This window comes from Apostichopus japonicus, chromosome 13, assembly GCF_037975245.1.
Source record: "Apostichopus japonicus isolate 1M-3 chromosome 13, ASM3797524v1, whole genome shotgun sequence".
Classification (NCBI taxonomy): Eukaryota; Metazoa; Echinodermata; class Holothuroidea; order Aspidochirotida; family Stichopodidae; genus Apostichopus; species Apostichopus japonicus.
In genome coordinates, this window is record NC_092573.1 from 8,929,537 (window position 1) to 8,950,641 (window position 21,105).

The 21,105-nt window shown below is 37.6% G+C and overlaps 2 protein-coding genes across 2 annotated transcripts in view; both read left to right on the plus strand.

The window, feature by feature from the left end:
* The window catches only part of LOC139978641 (neuronal acetylcholine receptor subunit alpha-6-like), a 166,957-nt gene that overhangs the window by 139,247 nt on the left and 6,605 nt on the right, over positions 1-21,105 (plus strand). The window contains exon 5 of the mRNA XM_071989015.1: positions 18,275-18,464. Within this exon, the coding sequence (XP_071845116.1) occupies positions 18,275-18,464 (190 nt within the window). The remainder of the gene's footprint in view (positions 1-18,274; positions 18,465-21,105) is intronic.
* On the plus strand, positions 888-9,844 carry LOC139978632 (receptor-type tyrosine-protein phosphatase S-like). Its single transcript, XM_071989005.1, has 7 exons — positions 888-1,109; positions 3,925-4,215; positions 5,075-5,380; positions 6,188-6,493; positions 7,436-7,741; positions 8,072-8,401; positions 9,251-9,844. Exons 1-7 carry the CDS (start codon positions 1,025-1,027, stop codon positions 9,574-9,576), a joined length of 1,950 nt encoding a protein of 649 aa, XP_071845106.1. The 5' UTR covers positions 888-1,024; the 3' UTR covers positions 9,577-9,844.

Genomic DNA, 21,105 nt, shown 5'->3' on the forward strand with positions numbered 1-21,105 from the left:
CACCCAAGTGAAGTTCTAAGGAGAATTGCAAAGTTTAGATGACATCCAGAAAATAATTGTTCGAGCCCTCACAGACTTTTACCAGCAACAATGATAACTAATACCACGTGTTTTTTAATCCCTTTGGTTAACTGGAGTGTTAGCTCAGTGGTTAACGCCGGTGCCTTTAAATCATAAGGTCCCCGGTTCGAGTCACTTCCAGATCAATGTATGTCGTCAAGTTACAGAGTTGTTGACAATTAACAATTCATAATCATGGACGTTAAATATGAATGTAAGAGACTGACTTCGGTCAGCTTGCGGCTTTGATAAGCCAATGAGGCTTCTTCGCGAGTTCCTGCTTGCAGGAGGATCTAATATACATACATACATACACACATACATACAAATATATTACAGGTTAAAAGTACACATATGCCCGATACCAATATCATATTCGTTATATACGTTTCCCTAAGTAAAAACACTGTAAGTTAAATGAGCGGGAAATTATATCATCCTTTCCCTGAGAAGAAGAAGAAAAAGAAGAAGAAGAGGAAGAAGAAGACCTAAAAGAAGAAACAAAAAGGGACAGGTTAACAAGATTTCTGAAATATTTTATGTTTGCTTACCAAATTGACCAGACTTAAGCACCAGTTTGTCCATTTTTCATATACGTGTATATATTTTTTATTGTTTTAAGGTAAATATGATAACGAAATTAGATATTAACAAACAGATGGTCTTCCTTTTTCTTTGATAGGCAACTTCATATCTGAAATTTTTCCGTCTTTCACTTTCGTTTCGTTTCATTTTGTTTTTTCCCTTTTATTTTTCGTTCGCCTTTTTCGCCTTTTTTTTTTGGCCTTGAATAAATAAACATATACACGTCACGTACCTTGACGTCACGAAGCTTGACTATTTTAAAAATACATTTCAGCAAAGTCATTAGGGTCAAGTTAAATGTAAAGGCCCTTTGCGTTTTTTGACCCTCATTCACTTTCGAAAGAGAAACCTTCACAGAACAATCCAGACGTGCTCTACAATGGAAGGATATCTTCTGATACAAGTTCTTCTTCTGTCGTCATTTTGTCTCCTGACAAATTGCTGCTTGCTTTCAAACAACGGAGGTAAGTTATATATCATAAATCATATAGTTAGTCATACATTAAGCAAAGCTTGTTTGTCTGATTGGTAACTTACTGTGTTATAATGTTGGTAAATCACATATAAATTTATACACTGGGGACTGGGAGAATGCATGCTCTAAGGCGTTTTTCTTTTCTTGCACAGGCTCTATCTCGGGGTGAATTTTCTAAAACAAAAGTGTCATTGAAACAGTTTGTTTTCGCGCTCAATGTGTATGTTTCAGACTTTCCCCATAAAAGTATCATTAAAATTTGGATAATCGAATCCCACAAAAAATTACTTTCATTACATCTTACAAGATAATTCCACTTCAGATATATTAAAGAAGTTCCACAACTAATTGTGACACTTTCAGATTATATTCAATTCTTGACCATTAATGTTATGTGGAAAAAATAACTACTCGTGTGATTTATTGAAAAGTTATTTTAGTAACATTCTTTTGTCAAATTTTCGGAAATATGACATTAAACACAAAACACTGTTTAAAGAAACTATAAGCGTGTGGGGAAGTTGCTAATAGCTTTCTCCTACATATCTTAACTTACCTTTCTCATATGACGTTTGCACAATGGTTGATTGCAAATCTATAAATGGAACTGGTGATACTGTCCAGACTAAAAGAAAGTAAAACATTCAAAGAAGATTGAAAACGACAGTGTTTGAAGTGGAAACAGGTTGACACGGAAAGAGAAATATAGAAACACACACGCGCGCATCCGCACAGAGATAAAAAACGAGTAGTTGCAAAAAGGAGCAGTATTACATAGCTACAACAATATATTTACATGAAGTCTAAAGCTGAAGAAAGCAAATTGTAAGAACATTTCAAATCTCATTGAAATTATGTTGCGAAAAAGCACCGTTGTTGAACACAGACTATATGAGCTTATAAGTGATGAAGATATGATTGTATTAATAAAAAGACGTTTAAAACAGCATCACACGTTAGTGTTTAATTTTCTTCAGGAATGTATGTATGTAGAGATACATTTAAAAACAGCAACGATTTTGAAACTTCAGATTCGTACCAATATATATATATATATATATATATATATATATATATATATATATATATATATATATATATATATATAAATAACCAGAGGTGAATCATAAGGCCTGATATCAAAAGAGATAGTTATATAATTATACCAACGGGAATTCTTCCGTCCTCGTTGCCTTACTTATGTTCTCGCACAAGATCTCTTATACTTCAAATATGTTAAATTAAAAGGTTCCATTATCAAAAAGTACTTACAGTTTAATTTAACATTCACCAATAATAATATAAAAAAAAACATCTAAAAGCGTTGACCTCATTCTAACCAGGCTATCATATCAACGTAATATTGAATAACCAACTTTTCAATTTAAGAACCATATTCGGTTTCAACCATTTAAATGTTCATATTCAGTTATGGAAGAGTTATTAACCTCTAATATATAAAAGCTGTTAGTCCCACAAATCGCTCTCCTTTAAAGAGACCGCAGTTGGTCCAACATATATATTTTGGCAAACTTTGTTATGCTCCAATATGTTGATATGATGGCATTCTGATTTTCTGATTAAATATATGTTGTGATCAGTTTTGAAGTGACCATTTTGCTGTGAATGTTTAAATTTGATGAAATTTGATAAATAATCATACTGTCATTTTTCAAATAATTTTTAATTTCTCACCTATAAGATTCAATTTGGAATATGGATTTTGTTGCAACTTGTTTAATATATTAGCTATATTTGCACACAAAAAAGATATCTTAACAATTTTGACGGCACCTTTACCATAAATTAATGATATGATATAATTTGACTTCATTCATTTTCTATTCAATTCCATCATCATGTAAATCAAGTTACTGCACTAGTACGTAGGTTGAATTCAAATATACTATAGCCGTTTCGCTAGTAATAAAGAAAGGAAAATGACACATTGTATAGCCTTTAGCCTGAATAGCATTGAAAGGCATACTAGAAGGTGATATGAAGGGGAAAAACTAGAAGCGCGTTCGCTTTATCAAAAACAAAAAGGCAGAATTTTGTTCATTACCGTATTACAAATTCGACTTTGGTATTAGATACGGTATATAATCTGCAACCCCCCCCCCCCCCCTCAAGAAAAAAACGACTTCAATTTACAACAAATGTGCATATTATAGTTCATTTTCAAGGAAGTGATATATCCTAAAATACAATACTATACTTCGAAAGTATACTGTCGTAGTTTCTTTACTTACTACCCAGAGATTTGAGAATAAGTTGAGTAGACTAACATGGAATTGAGTTTTTCTGGCATAAATATGAATCATGTGAAGCGGAACTATGAATTATTTTTGCAATTTGTTTAACGGAGATATAACTGTGAACGTGTAATATTCTTTTCCTTGAGTAATTATAATAAAAGTTGCACTTACAAAATAATCCTGACTTTGGTGAGGTTATTCTCCAGGTTAGTATACCGTCCCTTATATTCTCCAACCATTTACACAAGTTGATTTGCAATCCTTGGACGTTACATATTTCCTCACCCATGCGAGGGGGAGGGTGTAAAAGGTGTAAAAGGTCAAGATCCGAGATGGGATACTTTCTGCAAGGTGTTCAAGGTATTACTCCGACGTCAAAGAGTCGAAACGCACATATTACATACATATTGCGAGACTTCATATTAAAATCATTTTCCAACGACACAAATATCTGGAACTATTGCCCACTTTAGTATGGTTTTTAGTGGTTACGAACGATGAGGTTGTCGTGATAAATGTGTTTCCCTCTTTCTATCTCTTTGATAGCATGTGCAATGCAGAATTCATTTTACGGAGGGCGACTCGCCTTAGTTGGTGAAGGATACCTCCATCAGGGTAGTCCTCCTCCTTGGGCTAATCAAAGAGTCTTCGTCTTCCAAATGCCGACATCGTTCTTCAAAGGAGGACACTATCGCTCCAAGTTTGGGCACCGTGGCAACGGTCGTATCTGGATGCCAGAGGAAGCACCATGTGGTGGAGAAAGATCGCAACACGTTTGTCCATCGGAAACAACTGACGAAGCATTCTGTCTAGACTCTAGCTTACCTTGTTACCAAAGTAAGGAAATTTACGCATCACAATTACCTTCAAGTTCATTAAACCCCCTTCCCATCCCTACGACTAAACGTACAAGTGCTTATGAGCTAACGATTACAAAACATATAACACTGATGGATAGATGGTAGGTTTGATTTTAATATATCATGTATTATTGTAAGGTTATAATTGATGACATATTTTACGCACTACTTCTAAATCTTAAGGGATTATTTTGCCCACAATATTGCCCACAAACCTAGTACATGCATAAGTGCGTGTACCAAACATCGGATTTCTATAGGTAACTATGGATAGTAGTCGGTCGCCCATTGCTCTGGTCTCTCGGCACTGCCAGATTGACCCGTGTCAGTACCCCGCCCTTGTGCATAGCTAAGAGTGAGAAAGTCTGATATGCTATCCTCATTTTGTTTTGATTATTAAGTCGAAAGGAATAAGTGACACTCTTGACAATGAATTAATAATTTTGCTATTTGTTGACGGCAAATACGTATGCAATTCTACGCCCCTTAATTTACTGCCACTAGCCGGAATATTCCGGTGGTGGTAAACTAATGTTCTGTAATGTTTTTGTTAGATTGTGTCACAAATCACTCTGGTAACGTTAAAGATCACGATACCATCAATTGCAAAATGAACCGAGGTTCAATTTGTCTTCTTCAGCTCTTAAGATGTACGCATCATCTTGCCGAATAAGACAAGCAGTACGTTTTTACCTAGCGGTTCTACGTTGTACATTGTTTGTTAACGCAATATCCCTTCAAAAAACTTGCATGAAATAAACAATGTCTAGTATCAAACAAAATTCTAATAAGCGAAACAAGACTGAATCGATCGCTTGTTCATGTATTTTCTTCAGCGCCACCGTCTTATGACCAGTCGGAGCCACTCGAGTTTTCTGACGTCACGTCAACAGGTGTAACCGTGACGTGGCCAGCTTGGGACGAGACGGTCGATCATGGTCACGGTCCAATTGTTGAGTATAGGATACAAATAAAAGGACCAGGGGAAGAAGAATTCACCGAAATACCAAAAGGAAGACAACTCTCTCATCATTTCACCGGTTTGAGAGAAAATGTTAACTACAAATTTCGGATCAGTGTTATCAGAGACCATCCCTTTGGAGAAGGGACTCCAAGTAATGAACAAACATGCAGGACATCAGGTATGCAACTCTTTAGGCAACTGGCCCTAGAAGATAGTCGTTTAATGGGTTGACAACAAAGAGAAATAATTTTATATAATCATTATGTGTTTACCGTTACTAAGGTGTCACAAAGGTAAATAAAGCTAAAACTATTTATATTCGACCCCGCTACCCCTTCATTAGCCTATACGTCATTCCAAAAGAAACGTATACTAATAACTATGCACTTAATGTCGATGAAATTATATATTGGGGAAATATTATATCGGTGTATGTTAAAACATCAATGATAATAGTTTAACTTACTAACATTATATTTCCGAAGATAGGACGTATCTCTTTCATTTTTTGAGAAATGCCGCTTTAAACATCTAAGGCTCATCGCACAGACCATGTGTTTAGTCAAAACAGAAGATAACCTCAATCGGAAAGACATGTCTTAGATAACATGTTTGTAAAGCTTCATAAATTTGTCAACACGAGATGTTGGACACCATTCAATGTATTTCTGTTGTGTATATTAAGGGGGAAGAAGAGCATGATTCGACTTACAGGTATTGGAATTTTCAAAACAATGGATTAACATTTAGACCTTCACGGAGGGCCGTTGTCGTTATCAATTTTATCCTAAAGGAGCATTTCAGAGATTCCGCATATATTAGTATAAAGCTAAACTTCTTGAAACACTATATTTGCAGTCTTTTCTTGCTTCTCGATTTTCTTTCACATATCATGAATGAAAATATGAATGTGGTCATCCATTCACTACCACAAGGAGAATTGTTCCATATTTTAAATGACAATTACTCCTCTTTCACTTATTAGCGCCACCGTCATTCGCAAACCCCGAACCGTTGGAATTTCAAGATGTGACCTCATCTGGAATAACAGTCACATGGCTAGCATGGGACCCGACATTGGACCCCGGGATTGGTCCAGTGACTGGTTACATGATCATGTACCGTGAAGAGGGTCATAGAACATGGAAGAGCAAAGAAACAGAGAGTCTCTCTGTTCTGTTAACCGACCTAACCGAAGATACGACATACGAGGTAGCGATCAAGCTAAAATATAAACAGGAAAAATATACAGAGCAAAGTACCACACAGACGGTCAATACTGATGTTGCAGGTATTTTCTTTTAACTTTGTTTTTCATTAATAATCAGTTGACAGGAGCCGTATATCGGGCTTCCATTGAAACAAGTGGGCGACATAATGAAAGCTAAAACCCTTTGTATTCGACCCGCTATCCCTTCATTAGCCCATACGTCATTCCAAAAGAAACGTATACTTATAACAATGCACTTTATATAGATGAATTATATTTTGAGAAATATTATATCTCTGAATGTTAAAAAATCAATCATAATAGCTTAACTTAATAAGATTTTATTTCAAAGATAGCACATATTTCTTTCTTTTACAACTACGTTGCTAGAAATGAAATGTGTTCCCATAGCTACAAAGCAGGCTCAAAGGACGACTTTTACCTAACATATTAATTTGATACTTTGTATAAACTGTTCAAGTATATCACTACTATCAGTCCAGTCTGTTTTTCTATACCATTTTTAGTTTTTTGAGAAATGCCCCTTTAAACATTTGAGGCTCATCGCACAGACCATGTGGTCAGTTCCTCAGATACAACACAGAAGATAAACTCAATCGGAAAGACATGTATGGCCTTAGATAACATGTATGAAATGCTTCATAAATTTGTCAATACGAGATGTTGGACGCCATTCAATGAATTTCTGTTGTGTATTTAAAGGAGGAAGAGGAGCATGATTTAACTTAGTTATTGGCATTTACAAGAAAATGGTAAAACATTTAGGCCTTCACGTAGGGCTGTTGTATTCATCAATCTTACCCTAAAGGAGCATTTCAGAGATTCTGCATCTATTAGTATCAAGCTAAATTTCTTGAAACACTATTTTTGCAGTCTTTTCTTGCTTCTCAATTTTCTTTCACATATCATGAATGAAATTCTGAATAAGTTCATCCATTGGCTACCACAAGGAGAATTGTTCCATTTCTTGTTAATGATGATTACCCCTTTACCACGTATCAGAGCCACCGTCATTCGCAAACCCCGAACCGTTGGAATTTCAAGATAAGACCTCATCTGGAATAACAGTCACATGGCTAGCTTGGGACCCGATATTGGACAGAGGAACTGGTCCAGTGACTGGTTACATGATCGAGTATCACGAGGAGGGTCATAGAACATGGAAGAGAGAAGAAACAGAGAGTCTCTCTGTTCAGTTAACTGACCTAACCGACGGTGCAGTATACGAGGTAGCAATCCGTCTCAGAGACAGGAATGGCGATTACACAGATGCAAGTGTCCCACAAATAGTCACTACGGCTTGTGAAGGTAACGTTGTGTATTTAAGATTTCGTGAAACACAGGACAACTTTATTTTGCGATTCATGTAAACAGAAGAGGAGAGGTAAATTGGAGAGAAGGACCGGAGGACATAATTTAGGTTTGAGAAATTTACAACGACAATCCTTTCAGATATTTCGGTATCTGTTATTGAATATTGAAATTAATCTTCCTCGTCAATCTGTCACTTTCTCTCCCCCAAAGCAAATAGGAACATGACAAGGAAATTGAACAAATCACCGCAGAAAGTTTTGATGATAAACAGGAGCGTGAAAAACGTTAAAGGTAATATCTGTGTCTTTAATATACTCTCGTCAGGTTTGGTTATCACTGACCTCAATTACACATCATCATCAAGACGTGCGGGTGCTGCAAGAGCTACCGTGATGTGGTCGGTGGAGCGAGTCACGGACTCGTGCAGGGTTCTAAGTCAAAGTCTCTCTCTACAACTCTTGGATGTCCTTGAATGCGGCGGAGTGCCACCAACAGTGGATGCTACACCAAGGGTAATTGATGTGAAGGATGGTGAAGTAAGGACAAAAACAGTTCTTCGTTTGACGGCGAACTCTCTATACAACCTTACTTTAAGCCTGCAAACGACAGCGGGCAAAATTCAAATGTCAATGTCGATTCAAACCGATACCACGGGTAAGTACAGTCGATATACTTCAGTAGCGTGCCCAAAAATAGGGGGTAGCATGCCCCCACCTCCGATTGTCAGTATGGGGAAATAGTTCAGCAGGGTGACTTTTGCATTCCGCCGGGAAAAGAACTGGACCGCTACTACGGATATATCCTTCCCCCTCTTTTATCAACATTACACAATGTATTTATTAGCAAAACTTTACGTTTAGGGTTACTTATATCAACCTAATTTATAATCTAATATCCGTCAGAATACACAATTTGACACAATTTTTTTCTAGGGACCCCCCTGTGCAGGCTATTTACATAATTCTAACATTGTTCGACTTTGGCTAAAAAGTTATCATAAAGCAATAGATATCAATGGTCAAAACTATGAATGAATTTCCAACCTGTTATAGCCTCCCCCGGGGGAGAACTGGGCATAAATTGCTGCCGGCTGATTGATCCAACCGGCGTTGCCGTGACCTTAAAACGCATTTGGCGCCCGGAAGAAACTAGCTTTTTTCGAAGAATTCGATATCTTCGACAAATGTAAACCTGGTGACCCGCCTGAGCTTTAGTCCAAGCGGCACACCAGTCCGAGTCGGTGAACCAGCCGGCTAGTAAGTACGTGCCCTCCCTAATACTGAAACGAAAAGGTGTGAGAATAAAGGGATATCACCAAAATGTTTTACCCCCTAAATTAGTCAGAACCGACGATCTACAACTTGTGATCTTTGCAAAGATGTCGCACTTTCAGAAGTTATTTGGCTTGGAATATAGTACGAAACATGTCAAAATTAGGTAAAACAGCTAGCTCAAAATTGATCAGTGTAATCTTATTTTCATTTCCTTTCTTTTGTTTTCAAGGACCAACTGGTGGACCAACAAATCTCTCGCCGGACCAGACAAGAAATGGCGATTTGGTTTTCAAATGGGATAAACCTGAGTGTTCTGAACGTAATGGCCCTATTAACAGTTATCATTATACGGTATCCAGATTCAGACCGAATAGAAGGAATCTGGTTCCAGTTATCGCCGAGCATGTTGAGGGCAAGAAAATACGACTCAGCAAACGTGACGATAGGATATTGCCGGATGTAGAATACGTATTTGCCGTCAGAGCAACGACTGGCATGGGCAGTGTTGATTTGAGTTCCCCAGCAACTGAAATGAAATTTGTGTTTGAGCCTTAGTAACATGAATCAGGGAGTAACGACTCTATTCCCTGCACGCAGGTTACCTGCGTTATGTCATGGTACTTGCGTTACATCATCTCACCTGTTACTGACGGTTGAATATTTATTGGGACGATAATCATGTAGGTGTAGACTATTTGTGTTTTGTTTTTGTTTGTTACAAGAAAATATACGGTACCGTCTTGTAATAAAACAATTAACTAATGTTGAATTGTTTCACAAATGCAATAAAGATTTTGCACATTACAAAAGTAAAAGCACAAATTGTCTATGAGTTTGAATTTTAAGTTTTCTTCACTTGGAAGACAATACTGGTAATGAACCTATGGATAGCGACTTGGAGTTATCGGAACGGAATGCGCAACTCTCTTTCAGCTTTCGAGTGACTCCCTAGTGATTTACGAGAAATCATTATCACAAGCTCTTAGGCAGAAGCCAAAGACGTAGATAGCGCTACCCCGCGTAGCAGACGTTACCTTCTTTCTGTTAGGCACTAAGGAAACATAAAGTGGTTGCCTTTGCAGGGAGAAGAAGTAACGAAACATTACACCATTTCTACTCTGAATTGAACACAATCTGAGCAATCGTCGATCATTGTTAATCAATAGTACCTGAAATCTTTTGATTCTCCTCGCGATTTTCGGTGCAAAATGGTTGTTACATTTTTGGCAAAATCGTTCAAAAAAGTGGTAAAATTCCACAAAATTTAGTTTTAGAAAATGTAATAATCACCTCAGTCTCGTGCTGTCCTGTAATACCTTTAATACCTGATCACCAAGCCTTTTAATCTTGGTTTCGTTTCTTCACTCAGATTAGTTCTTTGATCTTTTTAATTGAGAGTTTTAAATTAGCCAATTAGGAGCTTATAGCAAATGCACACAAGAGAAGACTAGTAAAGAAGTAATAATCTACAGGAAGCAGGAGTATGCTAAGTGGTTCGAACTTCATCCATTCATTCAATTTGGGAAAATTGCTAATAGCAGATAACGTCACAAGTTCACGGAAGACTAAACTGAATCTCCATCACCACATATTATCTGTAATGGTCGTTCATTGAAGGAAAAGATACGTTTGCCAAAACTTAATATTCTTGGCAACTTGTACCTACATAAACATAACTTGTTATATCATCGCGGTTGATTACTTCCAAAACATGTAATTTTCTTTTCTTAATTTGTTTTTTGTTTCTGTTCAGAGATGTGTGATACTCCTGAAATATTTATTTAACCATAACAATCTCTTGTAATTCGACTTCTTTCTATTAAATGTAGACGGTTTATGCGTCATAAAGATAACAGGAAGCATTTACATCATAATTTTAAAGATACTTGCACAGAAGTTTGACTCTCCTGTTTTAGCATATCTGGAACGATCAAATTAAACATTGACTTGAAAGGAAAGTTATAAGTATAGTTCAAAGGAAAGTTAACGTTCAGCAGATGAAAGGAGGAACAAATTGCGCAGTTTGCAAGCAATCCCTGACTGTTTTCGGGACAAGCATTTGAAGTTGAAAGGTTTTGTACCCAAAGTGAACTTGAAGCAAGCAGTTGTATTGTCAGAGAAGCACACAAAAATTCTTTATTTTTGTTCAAAATTTCCGTCCAACTTCCTACTTCAAACTTGGAATAAATCTAAATAAGTACACACCTCAGTCATTGACATATTGTGAACCTTCACAGTCCGTTTGGGTTAAGTTGGAACTCTAGCCAATCAAAGGTCAAAACAGTATAGTTTGATACCCAATATTAGAATGAACGGTGCTGCCGTAAGCAATTTCCACGTAAATGTTCAGTGTTTGTTCTGGTTTACTTGTCGCGAAAGTCAGTCGTCGACGTCTATAAATATAACATTATGTTACAGGAAATCACCTAGTCCCTATCATCAACTACTTACGTTATATATTGTTTTATTTATTTTTTCAGTTTGAATCAAAGGTGGCTAGGAATAACATGCCATTACAAATATCTAACGAATTTCGACAAATAATATTAGGGTTCAGTAAACGTGATGGCAGTGATGGTAGCTTTTCATTTTTTACTCATTAGAATGTACGCCCATTGACCGGCACAAGTAACACAATGGCATACATGGAGTGGGGTGAGGGTGGAGATGGAGTGGGGTGAGGGTGGGGATGGGGTGGGAGATGTTACCATATATGAGATATAATGTCACTACAGTGTGTCAACTTAGCTTTAACCAACGCACCAACAAGAGGAATAACGTTCACATGTGAATGACGGCGCTAGCTTAAAATACTACACATTTTTGGAAGGAACAAAATTCTCTGCATTTAATAGCAGAATAGCGCCTCATCAGGCCTCATATTCAGTGAAGATGGCTGCAAACATGCCGGTCGCAAAGGATGTTTCTACCCTCTAGCCATAATCAACGATTCACTCACGCCACATAGAACGATTCTTTCTTTTAGTTTATTGACATTTTATTGTACAAGACTGTAAATAAAATATATCTTATTATACAAATTAATCTTATTAACAAACTGGAAGTTAAAATAAAAGAAGGAAATACACATTTGTCGCCATATTACGCCTAGAGCACTTCTTGTCGATTTGTCCAACCCTTTTCGCACTTTCACGGGTTCTTTTGCGACATCAAGGGAGACATGGACACGGGGTCCTACAAAAAAGGGCCATACCACCACCGGAGCGTCATACACTCCCATGTGCTTTGAACCCTAGCACGATTTAAATCACCAGCAGTGCAAGAGCCTTGCATCAGCTAACTTATAGCATCGGCCATCAAGTCAGCTGGTAAAATCTATGCTTGGATTAGTATAAACACTTTGGAGAGGAGTTCATGAAATGGAAAGAAGCCAACTTTATATGGACTCGATCCCGGAACACCAGGTTACAAGTCCACGGCTCTTCCCACTGAGCCACCTGCCTAGTTAATTTTCTTTAGTTATATACTTGAATATACGATGAGCTTACAACGGGTTCTTTGGTAATGAGCTTACAATACAATGTAATTTATGATTTCGAGGCAATTAGAAGGATAATGATACGATTACGTTACGCTACAATACTTTTGACCACATTGCAACACACAGTTAGTTTGAAGGTATATCTATGCACAATAGGCTAACGCTTCCACGCTATTGAGGACTGCGAACAAATAATTTATAACATTAGCGTTGTTAATTCATGAAATGCTCCTTAAGACTTGTTTAAACTAGCTCAAAAGGTTTTGTTGTGAATTGAGTACCCGTTTACAAGCATATATACTTCAAGTTCATGCAGATGAAACGACTGGAGGAAATTCTAACATTAAACAAACATGACCTTTTCACATGTCGTTTCAAAGGAGGTAGCGGAAAGGCTTAAACGTTCAAAATACATAAAGTGGCAATCCTGTTTAGGGACCTGAATTACTCAGTGATAGTTTGAGATTAAGTAATCGAAAGTTTCAGATTAAATGTCAACTAGTAATAACAAATAATAAGTCGAAATATCCGTATCATAATATCTGAAGATATAGTGTAAAATTATTTAGTAGCATAACCTTGCGTTTAGGTCTGCTTATATAGACCTTATGCCTCAGAATACACCTTTTTGACGCTTAACTTTTTCTATTGGAAGGACCCACACCCCTTACGTAAAAGTTGGATCCATGTAAGGCTTCATCGACCCCAGGCTACACCGCTTCTTATAAAGTTCCTTGGTTAACCTCTAAGTCCGTCATGGTTTTCCCACTATCATGGAAAATTGTATCGTCTGCATACATAGCAGCGTTGCAGTGTGATAGACATAAATCAAAGTCATTAATATTCAGTAGAAACAGTGATAGACCAGCAATAGATCCCTGTTGAACACCGCTATGTATGGTCCCTTAAGCAAAGACACTTTGACTTCCATCACACACTCAGTAGAATCTTAGTAGCATTGCTATATAATTAGATCTGGTAACAATATAGCATCATTGACTAAATCAAGCGCCTTTCTCAAATTTGTAGTTTTGATCATATCAAATGTCCTTTAGCAATGCCACACAACCAAACTTCAATCATTATAAGTAATGTTGTCTCACACGATAGCTTTGCCCTGAATTGTGCTACTCGTAGAGATTTTTGAGTCACGGGTATATGTGGCACTGATATTGGTCTGTAATGCTCCAATTAGTTACTGTATATGTTAGATCGTGACGTATAACATTGCGTCATGTACATTGACCCTCACCTTCTTCTTCCCTCGCATCCTACTCATCTTTCCATCTGTCATCAACTACAGTAAATGCTTCGTCGAGTGACCCGGATGTGCGTTGTTTCCTCATGTCCTTGAATGCAACACTTTACTGAGCTTTTTCAAATACGGGAAAACCCCTCTTACTCCCAGGCGCCACAATACAAGAAGGACAGATCGTGAAATATGTCCAGAGTCATTATTCTGTGTCGTTAATAGTATGAAGTTGTCATTACTACTTTTTCATGCTATAATTTTTAATTGTCCTTATTATTATTATTTCTCTTATTTCTTTGTTTTTATTATAAAATAATATGAATTTGTCTTCACTTCTTTGTGTTTGTACATTTTATTGCTTTTTACCATACCATGTCTATAGAGCAAATACAGATATGATTGCGTAAACTAAAGAAGGACTGTGTTAGTAAAGTCAGTCTGATACCGTAAAACAGTAAAATTATTTATCACAATAAGTGAAATTATTCTAACTGTATTTAAATCGTAATCACCTCACAATGGAGATTATGTAAAGCAAACGTGTCCTACTATTTTACTAGTGTTTTTTTTCAGTAATTTTTATCCCTTTATGTATTTTTGTGACGTTTAGAATTTACACAGTACACGTCATTGTTAATGCAACACGTAAATGTATATTGATATGAAAGCAAACATAAAACTTATTTCCGTGTTTAATTAATGCCGTCAAAGTATTTACTCAGGCCTGAATTTTTCATTTTCCCTCTTTCTTTAATAATAAAACAAAAACGTGAAACACTCTATAGGATTGGATAGATGAATTCCTTTTGAGCAGTATGTAGCACTGATTCAAAATAAAACATAAAAACTAGTCAATTTTCTCACATAATTCACTGTTTTGTACTTAACACCCAGAATGATGCAGTTTGTAAGATTATAAGAATAGTCCACGATAGCTTTTCATTTTGCACTGGTGAAAGAGGATCAAACATATTCTAAGCATTAAGATATTGGTAGTTGGAGTTGTCACAGATTTTCTTTTTCGTTTTGCCATAAATGAACAGTTTATAAGAAGGTGTGATGTCATAGTTGAACGTGGGCAACAATATATTTCGTATTAAAAATATCTTGGAATGGATAACCTTCTAACTTTACCAACGGGGATGTGAATGTAAACATATTTCAATAAATGTAATGTATCTATATTGAGATTTGTCCCAATGTCGAAAATTAGAAACTTAGATGTACATAAGACGAAAAACATAAAATAAGTTTTTCTGATTGCATCTATGACATTGTACCCAGGGGCGTCAATCATAGGGGGGCGGCGCGCCCCCACTTTCTGAAGGGTGGGGATACATTATAAAATAACCCCTCGGTTTAGTGACTGAATCGTGTAGACGCTAAGCCTATCGGGCTCATAATGACTCGTGTATCTCATGAAAGGAGCTCAAACATTGTGCTATGAGATTGGTAGTTGTTAATGTTTTATTCTCATTTGCTTCACGCCTGATGAAAAATGAAATCATTCAACTAGGTTGAAATAAGAATAACATATTTCATTTATAGCTTAAATTGCACGAGGAACCGCACCCATACACCGCTGAGGCTATATGCTAAGCCAGCAGATACTGATCTCCAGATCGCCTTTCCAGTATATTATTTTTCATATTTTATAGTTTGTTGTATTATCACGTTCAAGCAATATAACATTGCATGTAAATTATATTGTGCATTCAATTTGGTTAGCAATGCCACTCATGATAGGTTTAAGTGTTTGTGAAATAATAACATCTGTTATGGAGACTGGGTGCCTAGGTGATAAGCTGCTATAATCATGTTTTTATAACCATGTTATTCATTATACCTCAAGTTCAAGTTTAGTAGTACATATCCTTAACTGATGCCAAGTTCAAGGCCGTACCCTGCAGTGGTGGTGGTGGGGGGGGGTCGTCCCGTGCGATTTACACTTTATAAATGAAAGTAGCAAGCTGACCGACGTCAGTCTCTTAGATTCATATTTAACGTCCATGATAATGAATTGTCAATTTTCAACAACTCTGTAACTAGACGAAGTACATTAATCTTGGAGTTACTCGAATTGGGGACCTTATGATTGGAAGGCAGCGGCGTTAACGACTGAGCTAACACTGCGTATTCAGTTAGTTTTAGCGAACTTTTCATATCATTTCGTCCAGCCGATACTCATAGCTGGTACAGCAACTACTGTTCATGTCCTACAACAGTGCCTCAGTAATGACTACTTTGTGTTCATCAAACGGTAAAATATGTTACATGTGGCAGTGTAACAACTGCAAAGCTGTTAAACTTGTTCCCATGAAAGAACTGAGCGACTGGACATAGATACGACTTTGTGTTTGTAACATGGTAACATGTGTTACAGGACATGAACAGTAGAGACTGTGCCATCTATGAGTATCGGGTGTTTCGTCTCATTTCATTAGTCAGACGTGTACAAGATTCTAGGCACGTGTTGTATGAATGGCGTTCAAAAAAAAAAGACAAGGTTTATTTTAACCGCTCATCACGTATATGCACGATCGCGGATGCGATGAACGTGCGCTTGATTTGGCTTCGTTTTGGTTAGAGTGACAATGAACTGAGAGCTCCTAAGAACATGCGCAAACAGTTTAGCAGTCTTATGAGAAATTACGGTGCGTAAATATGTCTATTACGTCTATAGTCTATGTTTTATATAGGCTTATCATTTGCATTCTTAACAGGCGCGGCGGAACGGGAAAATTATTGGGGGGGGGGGGAGCTAATGTGTGGAGACTATCTAAGCGCAGCGCCACCATCGGTTGGAGCGGAGCGTACAAGAAAATTTGGGGTTTTTCAAACCCCCAGATGGCCGGAAACGGCACTTCCCGGGTGTTTTATGCTGCGAATACCTAGCCCTAAAATATGGGTCTCAAGCCTGCAATTTCTCAGATTGCACGTAAAAATCTGTAAAAACATTGTAATTTGTATATTCGATGGTGTAAGTTAAGAGAGTAGCAACGTTGTTGAGTGTAGTAAGGGCAGCGGCGTAACGATGAGTCTGGGGGGCCCCTGGGTCCAGGGAAGGAAGGGCCCCCTGGCTGCTACGGAGAATCAACCGATGTGCGCTAAGCGCACATCACGAGCGCGGAGCGCGAAGTCCCAAAGGCGTGGGTGCAGGGCCCGCCTTAGGGCCCTGGAAGCTCTGGGGTTCTACAAGCTCTCTGGTGCAATGTAAGCCGTATATGGAACATTTCGTGGTGATTTTATCGACTGAGATTTTGGGGAAAATCTGCGTTCATAGACACATTTTGGTCCGCCTTGTCTGTCATACTGGGAACATGAAAAAATGTGTTGCAAAGCTAGAATACATATACTGAAAGGACAATTAGACTGAGATTGAAAGGACAATAAGACCAAATGACCAATGTCCAATTAACAAAAACATGTACATTTCCACCCGTGGCGTAACTCCTGCGGACAAATGATATCCAAGTTCCCAAGAACTTGGAAAGGATAGAGCTTGAATTTACTGAGCATGGCCTTCTTGTCAGTAAACATAACGATTAGTCCATTTATATCAAGTGACCATGCCTCCTCGCTCTCGATGGAAAGGGGTTCAAAATATGCCAAATTTGTGTCATTTGGCCAGTTATCGGCCAATGTCATGTGGCAACCCTGACCGAGAGCGAATTCATTGAAATTAGAGACGCTATTTCGCTATATAATATGTACCAGCGTAGCCTATCAAGTTCCAGTGTGTACCTTAGACTCTTGGGTCAGTCGTGCGGAAAGAAGGATACGAGATTTGCAGTTCCAGGGGAATATGATTTATGACGAACGTATTACCGCACAGAAAAATATGTCCATTGTCTCGTTTATAGTTTCTTTTCCAACGAAAACGTGCCGTTTCAAAAAGAAAAGAAAGAAAGGGTACCCCTCTTCTAAGTTCTGTACATCAGTGCAGCAGGGGCCCCTTTGGTCGGGGCCCCTGGGTCTGCCCGTCCGAGCCCATAGGCGTTACGCCGCTGATTTCACATCATCACAAAATAACGAGCTCACTGCAGAATTTATCGACACTGATGATGCCGTCAGGTAGGCCTATTATCCCCATTAATTATCAACTGCACTGCTTTGACATTATGTTTTTGTGAATGCAGATTAAGTAAACAAACCTATTGCTTGGAAGTCCCCGGAATCAAAGGTTTGAAGTCAACAGCAGATAATTGGTTAGGTGCGGCCCAGTCATTTTTTCACTCCTTATATCTGGCCTATTAATTCAAAAAGGTTGCCCACCCCTGCAAAAGTTTAGCTACATCATTTCAATTGATTTTTCATTCAGTAGGTGCCCGAAAATTTCTCAGCATATTGCCCGATTTTTCACAAAATTATTTGGTTTGGTGGGGGAGGGGAGGGGGCTGCAGTACCCCGCCTCCTACGCCTATGGAATATGTGACCTGTTTTTCCATGGTTTTCTTTCCCGAAATGTTAAATGGGTCATATATTTTGTTTCATACTAGGATTCCCACTGACACTGACCTCAATATCCAAATAGAGACCGAAGTTGCGAAAGTTCTTTCAGACGGAACAGTTTACTGGTATACCATGGCATCGACGAGATCATTCTGCTTCATGAATATTTTGAAATTTCCATTTGATCAGCAGAACTGTGATGTAACGTTCACAACTTGGATGCACCAGAAAAGCGAGGTAATGGTTACGTTGTAGCAAAATACATTAAAAAATGTGTGTATAATACAGGACTACTTGATTAAAGGAATAATTTGGAAACCTAACCACCGTACTTATTTTGTTTCCATGGCCATAAAAAGTGCACAATCTTGCTTAACATATTTTATGCTAATGTTCTCCATGCCATGACGTATTATTATCTTATTGCTGAAATGGTATATTGTAGTCGGTTGGTTATTGCCATAGCAACGTTTGCCATGGTTGTAGTTAATTTTCCTGAGTAGCGATTTGGGTGCTCACCAATTGTAGAGTGCCCGGAAGTCTGTTATCTGGGAGACGGGTAAGAAGCTTTCCGTGACCTGGAGAAGGTAACTTCCATCTCGCAGACCCTCGCAACGAAAAGCCAAATATCATAAGTTGCATCAGGTGAAAAGTAAATTTCTGCTTTACCTCCAAGGGAAAACATTGAATTGATGATATGGGTGTAATGGGAATGTCAAATACTATGAACATATGTGGTTACCATTGAAACTGAGTTAAAATATCACGGGTTTGAAGGTCAAATGTATATTTGAGTGCAAAATTTATTAAGAACTCCTAGTGAACGACTGGCGACATTTTCTTCAATATTGGTATGGAGGTGCCCCGTGATAGCAAGCTGTGTTTCGCAGTGTAATAAGTATGTCAAGTTCTATCAAAATGTAGTTACCATGGTAAACGAGGTCAAAGGTCAACGGTAGGAGGTCACGGGTTGACTTGCAACCTTCATAGGCATAATACGTATGTCAAGTTACTGATCAAAATATGTGGTTGCTATCGTAACAAACGTCAGCAGTCAGAGTTCAAAAAGGGATTTTTTTTAGGCTATAACTTTAAGGTGAAGCATTGCAATGACATCCAACGTTCACAACAATATTGAATAAGTATGTCAAGTACTATCATACTATGTGGTTACCATGGTAACTGAAGTTGTTCTCGAGGCCGAGAATGGCATTAAAAAATAATTTTCTCTTGCTCTTTGTAAGCTTTAATTTATTAATTCCTTCCTCTCTGAAGATCTCTTTACTACACTCCTTCCTCTCTGAAGGTATCTTTTCTACTGCTAAACACACCCTAATATCTAAAAGATTGCCTACTTCTACTGTTCTAACTTCCCCAGTAAAACTCATTAAAATTCCAACCTCTAACCCATGGCTGGACGAAACCCTCCTCTCACTTGACCCCCATGACCCCACCTGTCAGGCCTCAGTACACGCCTGTAGCAGTACTCCAGCTATACCCTCAAGATAAGCCTCAAGTGGAATATATCTATACACCAATTCCCACACACAAAACTGCCTCACTTTTAAAGGTTAAAACTGTATACTGCAAGAGTCCCCTGCCCGGAGACCTGCAAAGGGGTAAGAAAAAATGGATTGTAAGATTGTACTTTACTTTATTTATTTTTAAGATTTTAAATAACTCCGCCTGTCCAGAAGTAAAACTTAGAAGTCGAGAATTAATAGACAAGGCGCTAGCAAAGTTTTTGAGTATACAATCAAAGATATTTTACTGCTGGAATGCGCTAGATTGCTGACTTTTACACTTCTTAAACACCAAAAGATGAAGTCAGTGAATGCGCGCAGCTGCCTCGCTTGTTTTCCACAACAAGATTTTTAACAGAGCGTTCGTATACGTCGTCGTCGTCGTCCTATGAGTCATGACTGACCCTTTGTGACCCTATTGATGATGACGTTCCAACCACTTCTATACACTCAATGAAAATGTGAATTATGGGGTGTGTTCGCGTGTGTATTCCTATCAATTTTGCTTTCCTTCAGAATTAAAGGTGATTTTTTGCTATGAATGCAAAGACAAATGTTGAATGGTCTTACAACCTTCACAAATTAAGTATTGTCAAAATATAAGATTTCAATCATGGAAAATAAGGTCAAAAGTCATGATGCTTTGCTCAATGCGGAGTTCATAAATTGAAAAAAATTATGCAGACGATAAACAGTTGTACATTAAATTGATTTGGCGATGAGATTTCCTACTCCGTAGATGGCCCTCAAGTTTTGTTTGTAATCTTGATTTTTTTCTCGTACCCTATGTAGCTCTTCCTTAAAGTACTAATATGTTGTTTGCTTGTGTGTAGTAGATGTAGCTTATTGGTTTTTGTTCCTTCATGCATAGTGTACGAAAAGGCATTCGGCAATAGTCAATTTAAAAAAAAAAAGATTATATTAAAGTAATACTGAATGTAAAAGTGTATGGTATAAAATGTAGACAACTAAGTTGATTGATTACTTCTCGATTGAGGGTTGTGACATAAGAAAAGTTCCTTAAGGGATTGAAGTTTTGGATCCGTTTTGTAGTAACATAATTCGTCTAGTTATTCCAAATCACATGCGACATAAGCTTCGGTTCCTCTTAAATATGCACAAAAGATGTTCAGAAGTAGTAACATTTTCTAAACCCTAATTCCAAGATGGTAATGATTCTATACACAGAGGCAGTTTGTGTGTAATGGTTTACGTATACTGTTCTCAGACATTGCAATAAACTCTATTATCAACGGCCTGGATATAAAATATAGAATATATTAACTATGTTTTATTAATACATTGTCGAATATATTATGTGGTAGTGTTCAAATTATTAATACATACCGTTATTA